The sequence below is a fragment of the Tetrao urogallus genome (assembly GCF_951394365.1).
Source record: "Tetrao urogallus genome assembly, chromosome: 8".
Lineage (NCBI taxonomy): Eukaryota > Metazoa > Chordata > Aves > Galliformes > Phasianidae > Tetrao > Tetrao urogallus.
Genome location: NC_136821.1, coordinates 34,623,693 through 34,649,573, shown reverse-complemented (window position 1 = coordinate 34,649,573; position 25,881 = coordinate 34,623,693). Strand labels below are relative to the sequence as shown.

The 25,881-nt window shown below is 44.1% G+C and overlaps 1 protein-coding gene across 1 annotated transcript in view; it reads right to left on the bottom strand.

The window, feature by feature from the left end:
• Positions 1-25,881, bottom strand: part of DRC11 (dynein regulatory complex subunit 11) — a gene marked incomplete at both ends in the record, with an annotated part of 122,217 nt that overhangs the window by 59,526 nt on the left and 36,810 nt on the right. Inside the window, 5 exons of the mRNA XM_079538896.1 lie at positions 2,233-2,423; positions 12,782-12,853; positions 13,548-13,736; positions 15,951-16,064; positions 17,915-18,239. Of these exons, the coding sequence (XP_079395022.1) occupies positions 2,233-2,423; positions 12,782-12,853; positions 13,548-13,736; positions 15,951-16,064; positions 17,915-18,239 (891 nt within the window). The remainder of the gene's footprint in view (positions 1-2,232; positions 2,424-12,781; positions 12,854-13,547; positions 13,737-15,950; positions 16,065-17,914; positions 18,240-25,881) is intronic.

The window sequence follows — 25,881 nt, the reverse complement described above, 5'->3', positions numbered from 1 at the left end:
GCTCTGTCAAAAAGCCTCATTAAAGAATAATTTATAAGCTACATTTAGATGTTCATCTTGTAGGCTAGCTTAATGGAGAGCCAAAGTACATCCTGGCAGGTAATAATTAATGTAAACCTTGACACTTCAGATCTGTTCTGCCATTCACTGGGCCAGGCAGGAGCAAGTCACAGCCAGTCCTGCTAGTTCTGCAGTGTCTCTGGCATTCACCATGCTGAAAGCTTGGCTGTGTGTGACACACGTGCTTCCCATGTGCTGATCTTTTACCTATTTTGGATGCAAGCAAACGTGTCTGCTGGGAGAACTATTTTGATCACCTAAATGGAGGCCTCCCATGAAGAGGAGCTTCATAGCAGGCAGTTCTCTAACTTCTCTCTGTGCCAGGAAGACCTCATCACTCAGCCAAATTCAAATGAACTGAAATATTGGGCGATGTCCAGCCTTTGCTGAAGCTGATGGCAGCTCTCCCACTGGCTTCAATAGGGGCAGGATTCTATCTGCCACGTTGTTAAGTCATCAGAGTGGATTTTATCAGTGAGATCTGTCTAGTCTTGGCTGAAAAATGCCTTACTGATTTTTAGAGAAGATGAGGGACAGCTCATTTAAAAGCAGAGTAACAGGGATTATGATCAAACATGCCATGCTGACTGCCACAGGTCTGTCACCCTCCCTGTGCCTTCAGAGCTGACCCCACATGTGAGCACACCGCATAATTGCCATAATTGGATACACAGCTTCTCTTTAACTCTGCTCCATTAAAATGATCTGATTTGGGTTAATTTTTACAAGCAGATTGCTTTGGGTGGGTGGAGGAGCAGTTCTGACTGTGGTCATAATGCAGGACTGAAGGGGAGTTGTTTTCTCAGCCTTGCCCAGTTGCAGTAGAACAACTTGCCTGTCTAAAGGCTTGTGTACAAGCAGCACTGTCACTGATTAACTCTGCATGCCTGTGTATCTTAATCCCATTTAATAGGATCACTTGCTCTGGAAAAGCATACCCATAAAGCTATCCAAGAGCAGTTAATGTGGTGCTTGTATTTAAACACCAGCTTTAATCTTTGTTAATTTTCAAGTCTAGATGAGATTCAGGACTACTGAACCTGACTAGATCAGACCAGACAACCTACAGGGTAGTTAAAGAACTCCTTTAATCATGTATTTATATGCTGGGATACTGACTATGTCCTCCTACAGTCTTGAAGCCTCATCTGAAGTTGAGCCCCTGGGTGCATCTGGGATATAAATTTAACAACAGGGTCCCACTTTGCCTGTAAGACTTACTGAATAAGAAGGATCAGCATGCAAACTCCATCTTACATCTTGGGAGTATTCCACAGGTGCACCTATTTTTGATGAACAGCTCTTTCAGTCATTCCTCACTGTCTCCCTCCATCTAGCATTTGCTTCAGCTTCCTCCAAATGACTGTCTGGATTGGTTAGGCTCTCTGGCATCGTTTGCTGTTACTGTCTTAATAGGGAGGATTTTACTTTTAATATCTTTTAACTGTCTTTAAAGAGGTTTATCCTTGAAATTTGGGGCCCTGCTTCTCAATTTGCGCATACATAGTGACCCATTGGATGGTATAAATCCTAGAGAAAATTACTTGCATCATAAAAACAGTCTATATTCCTTAGCACAAGGCCTTACAGTACTGCCCTATTAAAGCTGCCCATCTCCAACTTCAGCTAAAGTAAACTTCCTGAGAAACCGTAGGTGTCAGCACTCGGTGTAGAAAGGTGTAAGTATGTGCCTAACTCTGCTGAGACATGAAGTTTCACTGAGATCAGCAGCACTGCTAAATCAAGCTTCGTTTGGGGGAGCGTCTTTGAGGTCAGGCCTCAATTACAAAGGTCCTTCAGGTTGGCACAGGATGCTTGATAATGCTGACAGCAGGCACCTGGGCTGCAGCATACGTGATTTGCTATACAAAGAATTGTATTTGTGTCATGGCAGACTGCATTATCAGTGAAACTTTATGTAAAAAGCCAGTGTGCCTAAACTGTATACATGCTTCATATAATTACAAAGCTAGACTGTGTGAGGAGTTGCACACTGGTCTGGTTTCCCCACTTACGAGCCCTGCTGCTCAGGATCTCAGTTCTGCAGGCGCTGCTTGCAGCAGAACAAAGATCACTGCTGTAAAATGGATTTGTGCAGCCTGTAAGAATGATACAACCATGCTCCCTGGAGCAAATGGTGTCCTTGAGGGCTGAGTGTTTATCTCTGCTCACCGACACTCGATGAAGCACTGGCCGATCTGATCCTGGAGGGTTTCCCTGATGTCGAGCCCCTCTGTTTCTCGCAGCTGATCCTTGATGAATTCCTCCTCGTGTCTCCCCTGGACCTCACCTTGCAGGGCATCTTCTTGCTTGGTGTGCATCTGTGGGGTACTGTGAAGGGCCCTCAAGTGAGGAGGGAAGCTCTGAAAACGAGAGGAGAAAAGAAAAGGTGCGGTGAGAAGAAACTTAATACACACCAGAATGCCAGGTTGACAGTGATTCTGAGCTTAGGACTGAATTCATTTACGGGAAGGCAGGAAAAAGCCCTGCTCTCATAAGAAGTGCCTGGATGCACACAATGGCCTATTGTTAGTGTTTCAGCATTAATTAACAACGTTGCAATGTACAAAAACAGCCCTTTCAGCTGTGGGATCCCGGTATCTCAATGAGACAGGTGAGAAAGCTGCTGTTCTGCAAATGCCAGCTTTATCCGTGTCAGAAGGGTGCCAGAGGTTTTTAATTGAGTTTTCAAATGTTTGGACTTCCCAGTGGTACTTTTTAATTAGCCGGTATTGTTTTTAATTTGTTCACTTAAAGTTTCATATGCTTGGTCATCGGTTTCCTGGTATTTTGTTGCAGCTGATAATATTCCTTTAGGAAATCAACTTCCTTTGAGGAACAAACAAACAACACAAAAAGAATAAACAGCCTCCCAAATGCTGCAATAAAAATCATGGCTCCCCAAGTTTCCCATGATTTGATAACCTTGGCAAGAAGGACTTCTAAACCAGCCTTACAATAATAATTTCTGCTCCGTGATTGATTTTACATGTGTGCTTTAAGAGAGATAAAAATGAAAGTCTCTCTGGTATGCAAATACAGAAGCATGAAAAATACCATCTGTGTGGGTGGCCCGAAACTTTGCAGTTTTCAGTTTGCAATGGTTGATAAAGTTAATGTATTCCCAGTGTTTTATGAGCCATTCTCACCTTGGAAGGTAAAGAGAAGTGGATATTTTTTTTAACAACATAAATTAGCTTTGAGTTTTTCAGTAATTCCAGAACAAAATAATTCCCACTTACCCAGGGTGGACTGATGTTATAAGACAGTGTGTGTGCCCAACTGAAGAATGGGAAAGAGGAGAAAATGTGATAAGCTGTTCTTGTGACGCTGTGTTCTGTCCTCTTCAAAGGCTGTGGCTCACGTATAGGTGGCAGCAGATGTGAACAAAAGCCCACGTCTGCATTTCTGTCCTGGCTTCCCACCTTCAGAGCGTGTCTTTAACTCAACAGATCTCAGACTGACTCAGTAACACTTTCTCCTCACTCTGACTCTGGAAATGTGTTTTCTACTGTGCTGCAAGTCCTAATTCCAGAGGACTCCCGCAAAGACAAGAAAGCTTCTATCAAAGGTTTGGCCTGCTTACAATTAAGATCGGTTATTCGGTGTTTTTCCATGCTTCAACCAGCTTCCAAAAATCACTAACGAGTGCCAAGCAAATTTGGTTTCAGAAAGTATACAGCGGGTTTGCACACCGTCCAAAGAAAGCGTTAGAGGCCCCGTTCAGGAAAGCAATTTACTGCCTTCCCTGCATCTGCAGTGTGTGGAAAAGGAATTGGTCAAGGCCATCTCTGAGAAAATATTTAGACGGAAACAAGAAGAGCAGCACGCTTCAGAACGGCAGCTGCACTTGCTCTCTGTCTGAATATATGACCCGAAGATGTTTGCCTCTCACCCTGAGATGTTATCTTCACTCATTTGTCACTTTCTATAGCCATCAAGTGTTTCCAATTCTTCCCTTTCAACAGCAGCTCTTTGAAAGGACAGCACAGCTACTGTGAGCACTACTGATTTGTATTTTACTTGCAACGTTAAATGAACTTCTGAACAGCCAGCTCTAGCAAAGCGGACCCATAGGGCTTGCTTTCTAGATTATAATTTAGAAGCAAGATTCACTTCCCTTCCATAGTTCCACGCTCAACTTTTAGCTTCACTGGTGTAATGCTTAAGGAACTGTGCATTCCCAGCAGAGTGCTATGGCCCAGAGGTCCCAAAGCTGCTAATGAAGAGATGAGCCAGCTAAAGCCAACACAGCTATTGCATGTCTTTCTGCACTGCTATGGCACAGTCTGAACAGACACTGTGTTATGCTCAGACAACCTACTGTTTTTTTCTAACTAGCTGCTCGCTGGGGAAAGTGGAGGGAAAGGCTGTTTATTTAGAAGTATGTTTTCCAGCATTTCCTGCGGAAGGCGTGTGAGAAGAACGTGGATAAGGGAAAGAAATCTGGGAATGGAAGAAAGGGACTCAGTATTTCCATGAGCACAGGTAGCTGTGATGAATGCTGGAGGTGTGCTCAGTGATCCTATCCTGTCCTATCTCCTTTGGGAGGCTGGAAGAAACAGAACCAGTGATCAGGTGGAGGCAACTCAGTGCAAGAGGCACAAGGGTATCCTCAGCTTTAGGCTGACTTGCAGGTGGTAGAGAAAGACGGGCTTCTCTGCATGAGTTATGTGACCTCTTCAGGGTGAATTTTCATGAGATGGTTCATTGCTTGAACAGCTGATTGGCCCTGAAAAGGGCCAGTTCCCCTTCCCCCCCGTCTGCTGGCTGTGTGGCCCTTGCCTTCTCCTTTTTGGGCTCTGGCACTCCGCTGACCTTGCAGTGAACCAGACCAGCTCTCTAAGAAATAGGAAATAATCTCCTTTATCTTTTCTCTCCCCCAGGTTAATTCTCTCTCATTATAATGAGGTGAATCAGTCAACCAAGGAGGCAGCTGAGAGCCAGAGCCGTCGCAAGGGAAGCGGTGGGCAAGCATGGAACAATGTGCTGAGCAGGACAGTCGTGCAGCAGCACAGACAGGAGAGCATCTGTTTTCATCCACCTCTGAGCCTCTTCTTCACTCAGCTTCTCTTCTCAGCTGCTCTCCAGTCAGCCCAGAGGGAGCCTTTGATGGCTAGCTGCTCATCACTGCAAGTTTACTGCCCACGTGTCTTTCATCAGTGCCAATGTTAGATGAGGTAAGAACTATTCAAATTGGCAAGAACATACCTATGTGAGCAAGACCAGAAGCAGGGGATTCTTATCTCCCAGTAAACTAATACAGACCACACCTACGCTTGAGTCCGAAGTCACGAAGCTGGTGTGGACACAGTCCAGCTAACTCTAAACCAGCTGACTCAGATGCTGATGGCAACAGAGCTACAGCACATGCTCTAGTCTCCAAAATCCATGCAAGGCCTCTACCTTTCCAGAATGGCTTATGAAGAGATGCTCTGTTGTATTTGCCCTTCATCTTTTTCTTTTCCTTGCTTTGTTTTGCTATTATAAGGCAAACTAAACCACTTCTATCAATGAGAGTCCAGCTAACCATCTTCAATAACTCATTAAAGAACAGGAGGATTGATATAGCCTCATTCTCATTCAACCGTTCTTTCTTCCAGTCCTATTCCTTCCCTGTTGTTAGTATTTTCTAAATTAGGGTATGCTCACTGCTCGCTTATTTACATGGACAAAAAGGCTGCTTCTGATGTGAAATGTGCTGCTGCTTGATTGCTTCCATTGCTGGGAGAGTGGAATTTATCTAAGCTGGGTTCATGGGGAGGAGGCTATGGAAAGGAGCCAACAAGATAGTGAGAGATGGCAGGTACAAAAAGACACTTGATCTGAGTGGGAATCAGTTCTGGCAGGCGAGCTGTTGTGAGTAATGATAGAGAGAGACGTCCATAACAGATGGCACCATTTGAAGTAGGCCTAGCGATGGACATCCAGTTGCCCAATGGGGGTCCTCCCTTGGTGCAAAGCTCTGGAAATAGCACACACTGAGTCAGATGGATGAGGGAGAGCATGGAAAGAAGAGCAGATCTGGTCATGACAAATGAGTCCTGAAGGATTCATGGTGGTGTAATGGAGAACACATGCAGTGCACTGTGCTTACGAGTGGAGAATGGGAGGCCTGCGCATGTAAAGAACCAAGAGCTGGTTTCCTTTCTAGGGAAGGAGGAGGAAAGCACTGAACAGCTGTGAGGAAATCATGCTACAGCTATCTGATTTTAAGGGCAGCTTTACAGGTGAACATTCAACTGGTCTGACTCTTCCTTCAGTTACTTTGAAATCAATGAGTTATGCCAACAAACTTGGTGTCTCTCCGGATCTTCCCAAGCAAACTCCAGCTGGTGGGGTATGAAAATGGACTGAAGAACTGACAGAAAACGGGGACAGGAAAAGTATCATTTTCATTTAGTAACAGGAGGAGAAAGGCGTTGACACGTGAGGAAACATCAAAAGAACTTACGTACACGTGGCCTAGGAAGTAAAATTGGTAATGTCTTAAAAACTGCTTCCTTGACCTGTAAGAACTGATCCAAGATTACATCAGGGTGTGGAAGACCAAGAAACTGAATCAGCGTTAGACTATTACCTACATTCTAACCAGAAGGTGAAATAGATAAAATTGGAGTGAATTGAATGATATCACCTAAAAATAGAGACTCCAGCTGCAGGAGCGGCTGAAGAGATATAACAAGATGTCCAGATGATATCAGTTTTAAAATGATGTAATTGTACCATTGTTTTAGCTGTCAGTTCTCTGCCATCTGTTGTGCATTTGCAGCGCGTTTTCATAGAAAAGCTTTTTTTCTGTTGTCAGATAGACTCAAACCAAGGAAAGAAAACCAAGCCCATCCGGGAGCTTATGTATGAGAAAACACAGTTTCCATTTTCTTGCTTTGCAGTTAAAGAAGGAAAATGTGCTAAGCTTGCTTTCTTTTCACCACAGTTCTTGTGCTGATCACAAAAGTATACGTCACCCTAAACTCCTGCCCAGTTGCGAGGAGGCAACTGCAAAAGGGGGGGCACTGTGTTCTCTCGTCAAGGAGCAGACTTCAGAAGGAAGTATATCTGAAAAACATTGGTCCATCCAATAATGGAAGAAATAGGTACTGAAAGGGCAGAAGCTGTGCCAAGACAGGTGGTCAGTGCAAAAGGACGGCTCCAACAGCTCCATCAGGAGTGTTTTCCTGCTGACCAGTCTCTGACCTGTGCCTTGCAGCATTGCAGACCCACTCTCCATGTGCCCACATACTTGATCTGGAATTCTGAAGTGTTGTAATGAGACAATTTGATGAGAGCAACTTTGCAGCTCTCTCTACTTAATGTGAACGTTAAGGAAGACAAAAGGCAATTTATTTCTAACATCGCTTCTCTCAGCGCCTCTAATGTTTCTGCTTCTGAATCAAAGGGAGGCATTCTATAGTAAGACACTAATAAATAGCTTTTCCTTGGGGGAAGAAGTATTTTCCCATCTTTAAGAAATTTCTTTGGCCATGTGAAATTCAAATTCGTTAACTTGCCCTGCAAACAGCGACTCATTTAGAAACAAATTACAAATATTAGATGGAGACAGTGAACTTGATAATGCAGTGCTGCCACATCAGTTGTAGAATAATGCATCTTAATGAAGGCTTCCCATGTGAATAAACCATTATATTTACAAGCTTTTCACAGTTAATGACCCAGAACTGGATAACGAAACTCACATTTTTAGTGTGGTCCTCTGTCAGCAAAAGTATACATATTAATAATTGATGTTGCTGTGAAAATAGGGCATAATAGGAAGATTCTTGAGTTTCTGGGAAAATAGGACTACATGGTCCATTAACTTAAAATGCTTATCTAATGCTTGATGGGCTTTGTCTTTAAAATCCTTGTTCAAATTAATAAGGCAAAATGGACGTTTGTCTAAAAGAGAATTTTATTTCCAACTCATCAGTCACAAGTACACTGATGAGAGAGCTGTTTGATCTTCTGCTCTTTATTCCTTCTCCTCTACAGAGAAGAGTGAAAGGACCAAAGTGAAAGGACCCACCAGCAGAGGGAAGGAGCAGTTCCAGGTAAGCCTACGTGATGAAAGCCTCTGTGCATACTCTCCTTCACACTTAGGAGCCCAATTGCGGAGATCATTCTTTCCTAGCTTGAAATGTCTGCCTTTCTGCTTAGTCAGCTCAACAACTTTTCCCAACACAGACTGCTTTATTGTTCATTATAAAACACTTAGAGGTGTGCAGGCTGGCTGAACATGCTTAAGGCTAGAGTTCCACATCTAGGAGGCCCCATACTGTGGAACTAACTGCTCTTCAATTGTTCCATTACAGCTGCACTTACAAGGGAAGATAGTCTTCGTTCCAGTGAAATAAATACATTTCATTCCATTTCACGTTTCAAGGCTAACACTCATACGATGCCTGAAAGGTGGATTTACTGCAGCTTTTATTACTGGGTACTTAATTTAGAATGGTTTCTTTTCTTAGATCTGAAACGGCACAGCTGAAAGATGCACTGCGTGGTTTTAAGGGACTTTTTCACTCATTGTTTTGCTACAGACAGCATTGTCCAAGACTGTAATCCTTCAACAGATGTAGTGATTGAGTAGCATTTTGTTGCTTCAAACGTAGCAGAGTTTGTTTCTCCAGAGGGCTTTATTTTCCAAGCAAAGCAAGTATTTTTAATGGTCATTTATATTCATGAGCAGCGAAAGCGAGATTTTTTTTACATTTGAACTACACAGACAAGAACTCCTCACTAGCAGATGAAAGGAATATTCTACCTAAGCAGCTGGGGTCTTGCTCTTTGCTAATTTATCCTGCTGAATTTTAAGCTGTGATCCAAAAATCTCTGTGGAAGTTTAATAGATGAGTTAGCTGTGCTCTTCCTTTCTTGTTTTCTTGTTTTGCCTGGCTGCAGGAAGGATGTGTTTCAAAGAGTTCTCTTGTCTGATGGAGATTGTGTTCGTATAGGTTCCATGCTACACGAATGGTGATAGCCACATCAATTATATGGCTGAATTCCTAAATTAGGCGCAAAAGAGGAACAACTAAACAAAATGTATTGCATTCATTAAAGCTTCCCTACTATACGATTCACTTCAATGGCTTTCCCAATTAAAGTAATTGTCATATGCATTCAAACAGAGCATTTTGTAGTAAGAGGCCTTGTTAGAAAAATATTGAAAAAGGCTGCTTCGTAGATTTATGCAATCTATAAATAAATATTGACATGTGACAAGTTTCCATAAGCTCAAAGAGAATTGGAGGTGGAAAATGCCATCTATATTCATGGCCGCATAGGTTTATGTAATTGCAGTTATGTTTATTTAGATCATATACATGGGCATGCTGTCAAACCTCTACTAAAACTGGCAAGTAGGTTTTGGACTCTGAAAGGCAGTGTGACTCCAGTCAATGAAAGCCAAATTTTTCAGTGGGATTCTTGCTTGCTTGCACCGTTAGATAGACTAGTTATCACCCTTTAGATGTATCTGCGTGCCTGGCTAAATAACAGTGGCTTTTGCTGACATCTAAGCATCCTCTAGGCTGCAAGTATAACAGAAATCATTGTAATCTTAAGCCTGATAAAAACAGGCCTGGTGTGTAATGCTACCGTGTTTGCCTACTTCCAGGAACTGAAGAAATATTTCAAATGTTATGTATTTATGGAGCTTGCAGTTTGTCCAGTCCCATATAATATTTATTTAGCCATAGGCTTGAATGTTTACACTGAAGGCTATTCCAGGAAACACTGAGTTGTTTCTAACTGGGTGAAATGAATTATATTTATCAGGAATTCGAAGAACAAGCAATGTTTGGCAGGCTCTTTTCTCAGATATAAATAAAAGCATTAGCCAAGAAAACATGCCTAAATTAGGGTATGCTTAAAAGAGGTAAGCAGGAGAAAACAGTTATTTAAGACCACATTTGTCCGCTCATATATGAAGGATACAGAAGGAGGAAAAGCAGTGGAAATGTTTTGTGAGAAAGCACAGATAAGCAAATGTTGTGCCACTAACTCCTTGGTAAGGGCTGAAATGATGCAATGGAACAGTGTGAGAGCTGTGTATATCAGTAGGTGTGTGTCTGAGATGACAAGGAGCTTGTGTGGGTGCACATCCAAAGCATCCAGGGCTCAGTCCTATGAACTGCCTAAGCATGCGGAGCACTTGGCTCCAGTGAGGTTGATTGCTTGTGCTCCTTCCATGAAAACATGGGCACAGGGGATTTACAAGCCAAAAACGGACAAGTAGAAGTCTGCTAGTTTAAAAACCACAATAATGGCACACTGAATTGGCCTGCAATGGTAAAATAGAGCAAGAAAATACAGGTTGGTTTGTAGAGCATATGAATGTTTTCAAGACAATATGATTGTTTTCAAGATGGTGTGTCTTGCAGCATCCTTCAGCAGTGTGGCTTAAGGACATGTTTTGCAGCATTGGTTATGGTGGTGGTGCTGGGGGTAAACAGCAGTATGGCAGCAATGTCAGGAAGATCAGGAAATAGGTCAGGATACAGTTATCAAGATATATGTGCTCCTAGTGAGGCTTGCTTCTCTTTCCAAATTAGACTGGTATTGCAAATTGTGATTTATCGGAGATTTAGAAAAACATGTGCTGAGGGAATCATGCTGTTTCTGCAATTAAGCTTTAATAAATAATAATAATAATGAGGCCTTAGTTGTGAGCCAAGAAAAATCTCTGGAAGACAGACTTCTACTCTGTCATCGGGCAAAAGAAATAGAATCAAATTCCAGAAAACAAACGTAAATTTTTCTGAAGTGAGGAGACAGTAAGGAAAATAATACCGAGTTAAGCAAAAGGTTGAACTCTCCTTGTTGCATGTATTTGCAGACTTTTGAGATGAACGTGACTGAATTTTTCCACAAATCGTTATTCAGAACATCAAATGGTCTAGCTGTTTTTGTCAAGCACTCTTTACATGAAAGCAACACCCACATTTTAAAAATAACTATAATTACAAGAGAAATTACATTTATCGCAGTAAAAGTCAGGTCTCCTTTGGGATGGACTTGGAGTAATGGATGGCTAGAGCTTCTAATTTATCTGTGTCGTGCAGCATTAGAAAAGCAAATTCAACATATTTACACATGAAGATCTGTGGTCATTTTTTAGAGGGCTGACATGATCATACATCAAAGAGACTTGACCTTTGGAGCTCGCTGCCTATCTATCAGTGGGAACCCATGCTTCCTTGCCGTTCATTTCCTTTGGAGAGCATGGATGGGAATGTGGCATGAAAAGTAAAAGTGGAACACAACGGGGAAATATAAAAATACCAGCAATATGAACAGATTATTTTTATTTAGAGGTGTTCTTCCCCCCTCTCCCGCTTATTTTGATTATGTACTTGATAAAGAGTAATGAGTCTGAGTGCAGAACTGAAAACATCAATTCTCTCGCTCCTAACTGGAGGTCAGGAAATGAATTCAATCCATGTGTTTGGTTTGAATTCCCTTCATCCCTGTGATCAAATAGATCTTCCTTCTCATAAAATGCAGTAGGTGGCTATTTATGCCCTAGTTATCTGTTACTCCTTCCATTGGCCACTGCGAGAGGAGTGCTTGGCTGTGAAGACTTGTGAGAAACTGTTATGGGATTTGATAGGAAATGATCCCTTGTTTTGCAGAAGGTATATTGTCTAACATATATTTTCAGTACATTCCAAACATTCCTCATTTAGTCTATGCCACTTTAAATCTTTGTCTTAAAGAGAGTCAGAATCAGCAGACAAGCTCTGGTTACCTAAGCTGGCCACGCTTACTGTTAATGACTAGCAGATACGAAAGGCAATAATCCATAACAGTGTATCTGTATTTAACTTGGTGAAACTCAGATAAATGCACATGCTACTTCCTACGGATAAGATTTCATGGTCATTCTTAACTGATGACATGTGTTTGGCAGATGTCTGCTGCAGGTACAACTAGCTTTCATAAGAGCCATAACCTACCGAAGTGTAATCCCATTGCTGGCTAAGGAAACCTTTCAAACTCTCTGGGAAAGCATATTTTCATTGAAAATTAAATCATTGTTTTTCAAATGATCATTTAAGAACTATAATAAATAAACCAAATGAAAAGCAAGGATGGATCCTCTGCGAGGCAGGTGCTCAGAAGCAGCTTCACGAGGACTTGAAGGAAGGGTGATGGTGGGAGGAGATGTGCGTTCTGGGTTGGGGGAGATTCCTCTCTCCGTCTGCCTTGTCAGAAGGGTCATTTTCATTTCACTCTCACCCTATGCAATCTACCTGACCGCAGACTTCCCGATACTTTGCAATATTTAGGTTCTCTGTTTCTACACTGACATTGCAGTGTGGTAATTCTAATGTCCCTTTCCCTTCTTTTGCCATACGCACACACTAGGTTGCAAAAGGTTGTGAGAAGACACTGCTCTTTTAATTCTTCGATTGTCTTGGCCCCCTGAATTAAAAACTGATAATAGAATTCCCTTTCTCTGTCACGCCTGCATCACATTCCTGGGGCAAACTCTAAACTGTCCCCTTCTGCCATGTGCACTGTGTACACAAAGCACAAGAGCTTAAGACAAATTGAGGTACTTCTGTGCCATCTATCATTTCTGTTTAGTTCTGCATTCCTTAGAGACTCCTTTTAAGAAGGACTCTTAGAAATTAATTTCTTGTCTTGTGTTAAATTAGGAAAGTCTGAAGAACGAACAGGCTACGGTACTTTATGTTCTCTAGACAGCACCACTTACCATCCCCAGAAATATCATTTCCTCTTCTCTCATTTTCTCTGTTTTCTTGCGCTGGATATATCCTCGCCAAACCTGAATTGTAAACAAAACTCTAATGAGATAAATGGGCCTTGTTACAGCTTCCTTTGCTGTGGCAGACAGAGGAAAAAACAAATAGAGGAAGGAAAGGCACAATATACAATTGAAACTATTACTCTTTAACAGGTTAGCAGCTGCTATGTTCTTTAAAAAAGAAATTCTTAAGTTTGTTATCCTCTTGCACTGGCAGACCTATCTTCTAGCACAACAACATCAGGGTTCAGAAAGCGTTTAAGGATTCAGAGTGAATTCCTGTTCTCATCAGGCTGAATTATTCCAAATTACTCATGCATAAGGAATTTTTCTGGAATTTAGCATTCTCATTTTTCTCAAGATATGAAATGAACTCTTTCCCCAGAGACCACAGGAAAAGGCACTGCATTTCAAGGTGATGCCAGAAAGAGCAATTGAGGTCATAAAAATCAGAGCAGAAAAACAACATGTAGGTTATAGAGTCATCCTGCACCGCCGGAGCAGGGCTGTTTCCATTGATCTCACCTCTAGGGTTATGGCTCATTTTTTTAAGCGGCTTAAATGATGTATTTCACCTTGCTAAACACCCTGAGAGCAATCCATTCAGAGTGTTTCCCACCCCATGAGCTGTGTTGCTCTCTCTACCGCTGTTCTTCTGAATAAAACATATTGTCCCTTGCTCTCAGCAGAACTCTCGTTACATCAAAGCTCTCACCTTTTGAATGCAGGTGGCGGCGTCATCTGGATTTGGACCAGCCTGTTCCCGAAGTTTGGTATGTCTTTTTCTCTTCTCTTCAAGGTAGATTTGCTTCATGAATAATGCTCGACGCCGGCCTTGGCGAGCCCGCTCTGCCACCTGGATCATTTTAATGGCTTCTTCAAATGTCATGGCCTTGACAGGTTTCTTCAGCAGCGCAGCCAAAGAGGAAAGGACAAAGCAGAGCGGTTTTGTTAACTGCCTACCTCAGTTAGCAGATGAGACAGTGAATTAACCTTTAGTGGAAACCTTCTAAGACAAAACATCTCTGCTACAAACAGCAGAGACTCTTCTTGCAGGGCCATCATGTGGTATTTTTGAAATTTGCTATCTCCAGAGACAATTTTTAAGGAGAAAGTGAGCCTGACACATTGCTGTCGTTTCTGTGGCATCCCAGGTAGGTAGGTGACGAGACTGGACATAGCAGAATGAATGGGTGGAAGATGGAGAGAAAAGAGATGCTAAAACTCTGGGGCACACCTCTGAGCAGCAAGGAACTCCTGATCCTATAGTGGGAAACACAAATGGTTTATGCTACCTGCTAAGCGTTACGCATTTGGGAAAAAAGGCATCATAGAGCTTTCTCCCACTAAAAGAAAAACTCCTTGGGCTGTGCAATGTCTTTTTTTTTATTATTTTATTTTTCCTCTGGTTTCTGTAGGGATGGGTTCTTGGATGGGCTGCTGGATCCTCAGCTCTTTTGCTGAGTGAAACAACAGGCTGATTTGAGCTAGCCAGACCTGGTCAGAAGGTCTGACTTAGGGAAAAAAGCATGTCAGAACAGGGCAGCTGGAGAGAATTCCTCCTTCCTACTTCTGAGAACTCATCAATGCCTCGTGTTCCCCATGGAAAGGCTGAATTACTGTCCTTTCCTGACATTAATCCCCCTATTGGAGACAGTTCACATTCAGTGCTTCTATATATATTGTGTGGAGCTCGCTATACAACATTTTCAGCAGGGCTTTCTACAATGGAAATACACAGGAGAACAAATGGTCTGTGCAGCAGATTCCTTTAATAAGCCCACGTCCTCTGATAAAACTCCAGAGTTTTGTGTGTACTCTCAGCTGTTTGTAACAGTGCTGCCATGGACACTCAGCAGCACAGTGCTCTGCTGCACAGCAGTCAGGATTTTCTGAGCGTACACAGCTTGCTGTGATGCATACAGAGGTGCTAACAACCCTCCAGCAATCGCAGCAGTGGTGGGAGTAAAGCACAAGGCATGGGATTCACAGTGGGTTCATATGAGATTGTTTTCTTGATGTTTATTGAATCTTGTTGTGACATCCTGGCAAAGGGGACCTGGACCCTGCCAGAGCTTGGTGCTCGCAGGTGAGCTGGCAGCACGCTGGAAAGGCTCACCTGTTCATGGCTGCCATGCTGAAAAGGAATGAGAACAGAACTGTGGGAAACAAAAAGACTCCAAGAAGTAACAGAGGATTTCCACAGACCAACATCAGACCATTACAGAATTTACCCATAAATTTACTGTGGAGGCCAGCGGGGCTGCAGCTGCCCATCAAAGTAATCTGTGCTCTGCCTCTGCACGCTGCTTCTTTCTGCGCCTGGGAACCTTCCCTCGGTCGCTTTGTGGGATCAATGCTACCACATACCCAGCAGGGAAGCAGACTTCCCCCAGCAGCACAATTACTGCAGAGGATTCGGTGGCTGTGGGTCTGATCAGGACCGTCTCTTATGGCTGCAGCATCTACAAACCTCACTCTGCAGACACAGCAGCCCAGTTGTTTATTTCAGTAGGTGAGAGGGCTGCTTGTGGGCAGCGGGCCATTTCCAAGAGGTCAGAAGTATATCAAATCCAGAACAGTCTTCACCAGAGCACTCATGTACTTCTCCATAATGACTTCTGCTCTGCCAAAACCCAATTTTCTACTCCTCCTAGCAGCTGCAGCTCGATGGCTGTACGGAAGAGACTGCAGTCATTGTTTGGAGGTTAGAAACAACTGAATGCTGCTGTGCTGACCTGAACTCTGATTTTTGCCCATTCCAGCCAGAAACCCTGGCTCAGTAAAACTGAAGCCCACCTTGATTTCAGTAGGACTGATTATGGGAGGAGAGTTAGCTGGGTAAATAAAGCAGCTTCTAAGCTTGAGCCAAGCGCTGCCCTTTCTCTGACACTCGCACACACGGAGTCAATTCATTTCTGCAGTCTTAGGCTCGAGATGTGACTGGGTATTGTTAGGCAGAAAAACTCAATGCTACTTTCTGTTTGAGCCTCATCTGCAAATGGACTTAACTACCATAAAAATACTTACTTCTTACTTCAGTGGCTCACGCTCAGGCATGCATGGCTATAAGCTACAAAATTAAGCATGCTATTGTGTAGGTACATGGCATGCTTACCTGTGTTGCCAATCCGGCATTCAACAAAATCTCATCCAGAGTTTTCTCTCTCTGCTGCAAGCCTTCCAGATTCTCCTTAATAAAATACTTTGGGATAGGTATTTCTGTGTCTTCCTATAGGAAAAAAATAGTTGTGAGGTGCTTTTTAAAACTGCGTGAAAATCATATGACTTATTAGCTGCACACCTTTACGAAGCAATGAAATGGCAGTGAGATTATTGAATTTTTTTGGAGTGTTAGGGAACCTGACCTCTGTTACAGCTGCCGAGCTGTTACTTTGCAATTACTTAAGGCCTAATTCAACAACAACAAATAAATCAGCCCAGTTTCTGAACCAGAGCAGACCAGAAATCTTTCTTTCGATAATGGCTCAATTATATTATGAAACTGTTAAAACATTTGGCAGGGCTGCCAGTAATTTAAACATGATTTCTGTGGAATGGAATACCTCTGGCTGTGTGATCATCCCACTACTTTTTCTAATCAGCATGAAAAATAGATCAGTTCTCCTGCATTTTTTGGAACCTTTACAAGGAACCAAAGCATATAATTCAGTTTGCCTTCAGGTATTTTTACACTGCCAATGACTGGGATATCTCAGTTACTACTCGCAATCAGGCCTGATTAGAAGAGGTTGTCTTTATTCATTTCCATCATTGATAGGATGTAAACAATTCACATTTCTACCAACTCTTCTCCTACAGAATGTCACTCTTGAGATTTGGAATAAGACTTTGGACAGGCAGACAGAAATGCCCCAGAAGTGAAGATGCTGCAGTGGCATAACCTGTTCTTTGTATTGTATTGAATCATAGAATGGCCTGGCTTGAAAAGAACCTCCAAGATCGTCTAGTTTCAACCCCCTGCTGTGTTGCAGGGTCACCAACCACCAGACCAGGCTGCCCAGAGCAAGTGGTTTGTCTGGATGACCTTGTATATGATGAGTGCAGGGATGAGGAGCTGCTCAGCTGCCTAACCTGGGCTTTAATCACCAGAAATTCTGGGCTGTGACTTTTACTGAATGCAAAGATGAAATCCAAGCCATAATACCGAGACAGGCAGGAGTGGGGAGCACACGGACAGCTTCTCTTCATAATCTCTTTTTGAGGCCCAACACTGAAAGATCAGATTTAAGATGTTTATCCTCACGTCAAATTTGCAGCCTTTTAGGCAACACCCAGCTCCGTATGGGATGTGTGTATCCAAATACCTTTATAATTACCCTAGTAAATGGAGTCACTGAGTGCTGGAAGGCAATTGTACAAAAATCAGAGGAAGATGAAACTTGGCCCTGCCTCTCCTTAGCAATATAGCAAAAAGGAGAGGAAACACGGTACAAAACTTCTTCAGCTCTTTTTATTTTGTTTTTACTTTTATTTTTGTAGTAGCTAGGCACTTCATGCCTTCCTAAAACAAAGGTGTGGCACAGGGATTTGAATTCGTGCTTGGCTTTTACTAGATGTCAAGCATTGCTTTTCAGGCTTGCCAACTCTCCCCTGCAGGTGGATTTACTGATAAGTCATGAAAAGAGCAACGCTTAATGATTTCAGAATACCACTTGAAGGATCAGTTCCCCCACAGGTGTGTTTATACTCTCCAGCATGCCTTCTCATAGCTCAAAATAATGCTCTGCTGTGCTTAAAAGTGAAGGGATGGTTGAAATTCTTGGCAATTGCTAGCCTAAGTTTGCAGCGTGAACTACGCATGCAATTTCAGCCAGTACTATGGCTGCGTATCTCAGATTAATGCTACATAGGAGGCAATTTATCTCGAGTTATAGCTGAAATCCAGAAAGCAGCTGTACTTGAAGCTTCAATTATTTAAGAGCTGTTATCAGTGGTACCTAAACGTGACAATAGGTGGAGCTGTCTGCGAGAGAAGTAACTAGCTGTTAACAGCTCGTTTCTCACGCTGCTTTTACAGCACAACCTCAAGATTTTGCCTTATAATCGAGGCAGACCTACCGGGAGAAGCTTTAGATCTTCAATGATATTATCAGTGTAATGAAACTCCGAGTTCTCCAGCTCCACCATCTCTTTCTTCACTTCCAGGATCCGGCCAATCACTCCATCCAGCACTTGCCGAATCGCTGCCCGTTTTTGCTGGTGAATGAGGTGGCTGTGGGCCTCCTCCAGGTGATGGAAGATCTGTAGGTACTCGATGTAGGAAGCAGACAGCATCCTGAATGCTTTCACACGGTCCTTCTCCGGCTGGAGGAAATGTTCTCTCTCTGTCTGGAGTTGGGTGTCAAGGTCTTTCTGGGCGTTTGTCCATATCTTATTGTAGGTGCTGACAGAAAAGAGACCATCTTAATGAGACATAACAGCTAGCACACAGGGATGTCAGGACTCCACACGCCTGGTAGTGCAAACTATAATATTTCCAAAGGGAAAGGGCTGTGCTGGTGCCAATGACAGAGTATATCTGCGTGTGCTATTTCAGAAGTGAAGGATTATTCTTTTCATTGCACTCTAACCAGCTGCTGAGCATGTGGTCCAGAGGCTGAAGGGCTATGCGACATGGAAGATGTCACCTAACACCAGATTTGTTTGCTGAAATGGCAGTGCCATTTATCCAAAGACTTCTGCACTTTTGGTGGGAATGGGCTGAGCTCTGATGAATTGGCCATCAGTGGCTTTTCATTCTAAAAGCAGATTGATGCTGAATAAAGAAACAAACCAAAGCAATTACTTGTGTTCAGACACAAGCCCAAACAGCAGGTTTGTCATTTGATGGTGGTAACACCCACGGTAATGAAAGATCCTTTCAGCTGGTCCTGTTCTGCTTCACAAACTCTCTTCTAACAGAGAAAGCTGACTTGTTTCTTACACCTAGAAAGAAGGCTGCTGAGCTCTGTGGTAAAATCTAGACCCATCCACGCACTCAACCTGGCCATTGCTTGCAGCTCTGACAACCTCTCAGAGTAGCATGAAGACAATAAAACACTCTGCCTTCATTAAGTGAGCTTTCAGGGCAGGTCTCTTGCTGTTCCGAGCAGCACTTGTGTATTCATTCTGACAAGAAAGCTGGGCAGCTGTTAACATTGCTTGTGTGATAAAAAACGCCTGAGAAGGAGCTCTATCAGCTGATCTTATCATTCCCTGTACTCTGAAAGTACAGAATGACCCACTTCCATTGCAAGAGAGACCGAGGGGTGGCAGGACAACGCTCTAGCCCACAGGCTCATGTGCTCATAACACGGGCGTGCTGCATGGCCAGGATGCTGACAGAGCTGCCAGGACTCACCGGAGCAGCGAGCAAAAACATCAACAATCCCACCTCTGCTATTGAATTTGCTCCATTAACTTTTTCAAGTGCGTACTATACTTTTCAGCTGACCTGCATTTATGCAGGATGCAGCTGGTCCTGCTTTTCCTACTGCCTCTGCAGCCCACCCAGTTCTTTCCCCTTCCTTTTTTCCTGCTTCATTTACATCCCTTAGCAGCAAGTGAATCACTCAATTGCAGCAATTAAGCCAGGTGTGGGAGATAAACAAAATAAAGCCAGCAGAGTGGTCAAGCTGGCCACAAACAAGTGCACCGTTAGGTTTGACCTCGTGGCTTGGCTGGTTGGTCAATGGCAGTTTTGTGCTCTGTCTCTGAGGCCAGGAGGGTGTCTGCTGATGAGATTCGTTACCACAGAAGGAAACAACGTGGTATTGTACTCGCTTAGCTTTTGCCTACCCGCAGACAACTTGGTAGTGGAAAGGTTATAAGCCTTTGAGGAAGCTTGGCTCTGTAGGCTGTCTGTGCTGCTATGCGGATAACTTACGGTCAGCAGGTATCTTCAGGACAGAGCCTTTCTAATGCAGCCTATTGCATGGAGACAACAGGTTTGTACCGAAACAACCGATTCTGCAATTATCCGCTCCAAGTTACAATAACCTCTTTTTGTCCCTCCTCTTAAGCAAAGAATGTTGAGTGGTTCCCCCTGCTGAGCCAGCTAATATCCAGTTTCTTTTTCTGTTTTGAATGACTTCTTGATGGAGGTGGGGGGAAGAGAGCCTTAGCCCTTCAGAGTATGGTAATGTAAGGCAATACAAATAGGACGTAATTGTTTCCATAAAGCATTTGCTTATCAGATAAGCATGAAGATGGCCGCAAGCACGTTGCTACCAGCCTAATGGTAAAACTATGGGTGTTACGTTTGCAGCTTTCATCAGTGCGGATGTTCTGAGAAAACGTGGGCGAAAGAAGAGCCAGACTGAAACGAAGCATAGAAGGATAGATGCAGAACTGCTAGATCTTCAGCTGTGGTAAGTGGGCAGTGCTGTCAGGGTGAGTTATATACCCCTGGAGGGTCTGGCCCTGGAGCCCCTGTGTGGTTAGCTAGGTGTCTGGGAACAGCACATGCTCCATAGCTGGCTGCTGCCAGCAGAAATGCGCCTTGAGTGTCTCTTTGGATCACCCTGATTAGAAACCAGAGGGCACACATACAGCCGATTGTTTCTCCTCTTCAAGCAGGATTAAAATAATTACTTCAGGTTTTGCTAGTGACTGAAAAGAAGCCTTTCTGGGCTAGTTTGAAGGATCAGATGTAGGTGGTGTTAATAGCTTTTTTTTTTTTTTTTGGAGGACTTGGCTCTTGAGGAGCAGCTTAATTCTGGAGGAGCGACTGAAGGGAGTGCGTGTGTGCAACTCACATCCACAAGATGATGCATTTAAAGCAAAGGACAGGCCTGACTCTTCTTGTCTCTTTATCAGACAGCACGTGATCCTGAAACCCCTGTTTGAATCTTTCCCTCTTTGCTCAGTCTCCTTCTGCATTAAGTTGTAAACTCCCTCAAATTGCTTCCACATGCTGAGGGGGGGATACAACACAGCCTTGGGTGCACTGGCTTTTTATTTAGTGTTACTGGTTCACCTTGTAGGTTTGCTAGGTTGTGAGCTATATGTGTGCACTGGGATGATACTGCACCAGAGATGGATTAGAGCATCTAACTAGCCCACTAGTACAGGTAGTCAGCAGGACTGAACGTGGTTTTCCTACTCAAGGCCTGAGTTTATTAAAACCCAGAGAAGAAGTCTGTCTCTTGATCTCTGCATACAGTCTGTGTATAGCAAAGTAATGCTGCAAATTGTCATAGCGACTACAAAATAAGAGTGCTGTGGGGGAAATAAGGAACGTTGTAATGGGATGAGGAAAAAGCACATTAAGTGACTTAACTCCAGAGCCCCCAGAGCACTTATCTGGCAGCTTACAGCATGGAGTGAAGGTCAGGCCTTTCCTCCCAGCCAGCATCCCTTCTCTTTGCTCCCACAAAGTAGAAACAGGGTGTAACACAAGTAGATAAGAACACTCCCTTGCTGTAGCATGACTTCTAGCACAAGCCCCGCTTCTAGTGCTCCAAATGAAGTCTGATCTGCATATTAAATGAAGCTTAGAAATAAGACTTTCTTGTTTAAGTTAAGAAATGTTTTAAATATTGCCAAATGATAGGGCTCTGGAATATTAAGGCAATGCATAACTTCACATGTTTGTTTGACCCATCTCTTATAAATAAGAGAAATCTGCTGGTGCTTAGTACAGCTGAGATTAGCCTGCCTGCTTGCCTACAACTGGTTTTGAGACTTGAAGCACAGCCTCCTGGAAGGATTTGTGCTGAGCATGCAGACTGTCCTCAGCCCACTCTTGAGCCAGGACTGGAATCTGGCATCAGTGGGGTTTCTTTTGTGAGGCTCCCCCCCCCGCCCTCAAGTTGTCCTGTTCTTATTTAGCAGCCAAAGGGAATGCTTTGGACAATGCCAAAGGACACAGTACAGTTTGTGCTCCAAGCTGTTGGCTTATGGACTCGTGTATGGGCTGCGCCCAGGCTTCCTTGATGCCTGGCTTTTCTGGGCTGTCCTCTGAGAGCAGAAATAGCTCTAGATCCAAGCATGGACATGCACAATATAGCACTGCATGGGCCCTGCTGTATTTTTTTGATAGATGGCCAAATGTAAAGAGATGGAAGGGAAACAACTCCAAACTGGTGTCTCTCTTCACCTAACGTAGAAGCTCCCTTGTTTGATTATACTGAGGGTTGTCTTAGCTATTTTAGAAGATGCATTTGAAGCATCTATACTGCTGTTGAAAACAACTTGACTGTCAGCTCTCCTGAAAGCGAGACTGTCCTGTACAAAAGGGAATGGAGGAAGGACCAGCAGAACTTCTGAACTGAATATGGCCCAGGAATCTGTGTGCTGGAGCAGGGTCCTCTGGGCACTGACATGTGCTCACCACAGAATGGATCAAAGCAGCAGGATGTTTAACTGCATCAGTGGAAAAGGGAAGAGCTGCTGATGTCATCTGTGTAGATTTTAGTAAGGTGTTTGATACAGCCCCCCATAACATGTATAACACATCAGAGGGATGGTATGCCATCCAGAGGGAGCTAGACAGGCTGAGCAGTGGGCACAGGTGAACCTCGTGAGGTTCAGCAAACCCAAATGAAAAGGTTTGCACCTGGATTGTGGCAGCCCCTGCTACAGTGCAAGCTGGGGGATGTAAGGATGGAGCACAGCCCTGCTGGAAAAAGAAAGGGAAACGGTTTCAAACTAAAAGAGGGGGATTTAGGTTGAATATAATGAAGTTTTTTAAAATAAGGGTGGTGAGGCATGGGAACAAGGTTGCCCAGAGAGGAAGTGGATGCTCTGGAGATACCCAAGGTGAGGCTGGACGGCGCTCTGAGCACCTAATAGAGCTGTAGGTGTCTTGTTCTCTGCAGGGGAGTTGGACCAGATGGCCTTTAAAGGTCCCTTCCAACTCAACTGAATGTAGGTATGCAGCGTCAAGGTGTCCGTGCAGGGCTGCAGGCGACTGAGATGTGGGCCAAGCAACAAGGAAGCGTGTGCAGGGGCCAGCCCTCAAGTCTCCTGTAGATGCTTGAGGCTTGACAGACCAGCCATTGTGCTAAGCCCTGGGCAAACAGGAGGCAGGGAAACCCTGCCCTGCAGTGTTTGTGAAAATAAAGAATCAGGAGACAAAGGTTGGAGGGGAAAGTGAGGCCCCGAGAGGAAGAGAGGCTCGCACAAATGCAGCTGCTTTGCTTCTACCTAAAAATCACCAGACTTGAGCTGACTGCTGGTCTGTTGCAGTCAGCAGAGTGCCTGTTCCACCAAGACAAACTGCTCAGGTGACTGCTGGGCTCCATATATTATAGGACAGAAGCAGAGATCATCATGGCTTGTAAGAATGAAAAGAAATAGGTGTGAACATTGTTCGAATCAATTCCTGCTTTAAAAGCATTTAGCCTGTGGTCTGGAGCACTGCTGACTCATGGAATAGAACTTGGTCAAGCCTTGTTCCTAATACAACAACAGCCCAATAATTGTGCCAAAATTCTTTGCTGTTGGTAGGGATAATGCTACTAGACATCTTCCCCTCAGCTTGCTTCTGCTAGCCAGGATGTCATACAGAATCAAGTATTTGGGGAACTAAAGCACAGACCTAAAGCTCAAGGCAGTTATACACCACAGCTTATTGGTGTGGCAATGAAGTTTATTTCTCTATTCATGATCCTTTTTTCTTTCTTTCCGTTCCTTAGCAAAGGAAAGGTCCATCTAGCTGCCTGTGGTTACATGCATAAAACACAGATGCTCTGTCTGGGTGCTGCTCTACCTCTGCTAGGCTCTGTGCTCATTTAAAGTTAATGCTGTCTCCTTGGTTTCTTGGAAATTGTGGCCTCTTCTTTCAACTGTTTTCTAGCACAAGTGCTGCTGGGATATTTCCACTGACAATACTTTTTCCCAAAGGAGGAAATGTCTGAGCAACGCATGAGATCTTTCCCTGCCTGCTCATTACAGATGAAGGGAGGCATGGGAAGGAGTTGCAGCTTTGAGAATAGTTATGGTCGTTTTGATTCCGTCTCTTTTTCTGCTGCTTTAATATAAGGGGGATGACACACTGATGCTCACCAGGGGTGGAAAAAGGGGGTGAAGATGAATCTGTGGGTGTTTGGGAGAGAATATGATAGGAATGCCCAGAGGAAGTTAATAATTGTGGTGTTTGAATGGAATTTGAAGAATATGGCCTGGGGGCCACAGGGTGAATGAAGGGGAAAAAAAAGAAATGTTCAACAACAGCCCAATCACTGAATGAACCTTGGGCCCAGCGGGAAGAAAATAGGATGTGATCACAGAATGAGAAGCAGCATCATAGTACAGCCACCTAAAGCAGAGAGGAAAAGGGGATGAAAAGTTGTTCTTTCTCTTACCTTTTCAGTTCTTGGTTTTGCAACCTTAATTGTCTTTAACCAGGCTTTGGGGGTGTAATATAATACATGTAGCTTTCCTTTGGTTGCTCGTCAGAAGCAAAAGTGGCGACTCTAAAATGTCTTATGTTAATATTTAACCATTGGCTTTATTATGTAAGTTCTATTTGTGACGTGAGATTAAATTTTTAGAGCTTTTTGATTGCTTAAAGCTCCTCGGTGGCAGTGGCAAATGTCTTACAGCCGATTAAAGTCTGGTACAAAAGGGAGCAGTGCCAGGGCTCAGCTTTGAACATGTCTAGACTGGGGCTGGTAGGGCAAGTTAAGGTCAAGATTCTATCGGTCAACTAAATGGTAAGCAAATTCATGAAAGAGGAGGAAACCCAGCAGGAAAACATAAACGCAATAACATCAATGCAAATCTCCTGTTCAGTATCTGGAACAAAATGTACATCTGTATGCAAATGCTGGGGCTTTGAGTACTTTAGGAAGCGGGATATATTGCTTCTTAATCAACCTTACAACAAACGTAGTGGGCGTGCTTTCTCGTGAGTGCTACAACTGTACTTAGAAAATGTCAAGCCTTTCTGCACGTGCCAACTTTTCTTTTAGCTGGCTGATGGAGCACGTAGGCCCTAAGAGAATGCAGCTGAGTGCTTTGGGTGTCCCGCCTATAACTTGATATCAAGCTCCCATGAGCTGCAGACCACGCTTCCATTAAAAGCAATAAACTCACAGTGCCTTGAGGATGGCAGCGCTCCTCAAGAAGGGGCTGGAAATGCTGTGAAAGCTGTGTGCGGTGTAATGCTGTGCTGCAGGCGTTGCCAACGTGTCCGCTTAGAGATGCAGTGCATGCAGGACAACTGCCCTGTGCACATGCTTAGTAAATCCAGCACGTCCGACTGGCTGCACCAGGCGTGTGCAATTCCTCTCTGTGCTGCAGCAGCTGTTTTTTCCAGATGTCTGAAAAGCAGCCTGGAACTCAAGAAAAAGCCGTGTGCTGTGTAGCATTTCTATCCAGGACACAGGATGTGGCTGCACAGCATTGAAATATCCGTACTGCAGGCTCGGCTGTGGCTCACTGCTGTGCCTGCCTCTTTGTTGCATGGAGTCTGTGCCTTGATGTGGCAGCCGTTCCTGCTTCCACCGCCTGACAAATAACGCTCGACATCCCTTTAAGCGTCTCTGCCCCGTGTACCAAAGCTCCCCATGCTTTCCACGTCCCCGTGCTACTCACGCCTGCGACATGCCGGCCGCTCCCAGGGCTCAGGGCTGCGGATGCGGTGCTGCGCTGCTCCGCCGCGCCGTTGCCATGGAGACGGGGCGGGACGCGGCCTGGCCGAGGCGTGGGGCGCCCTGGAGACGGGGCCGTTCTCAAACTCTCTCTCGTCCCTTTCCTTTCTTCTCGCTTCTCTTTTTTGCTTTCTGCTGTTTTCCTTCTCTCCTCATTTGCTCTCTTTTCCCCCAAAACAAAAAGCTCAGCAGCTGCATTCATATCCCCTTCAGTTTCACCTTTGCACGTCTGCAGGCAGAGGGCTGTGAGGAAGTTTGGTGTGTTTGCTTTTCCTCCCAGTCACGCAGCGCACACCTACTGGTGCTCTCCCAGCGGGTGGACATGGCTCTGATGGCACCTAATGGAGCTGTAGGTGTCCCTGCTGATCACAGATAACCTTTAAGGGCCCTTCCAGTCTCAGCAACTCCACGATTCAGTGGCACATTGCAATGCTGTACCATCGCAGC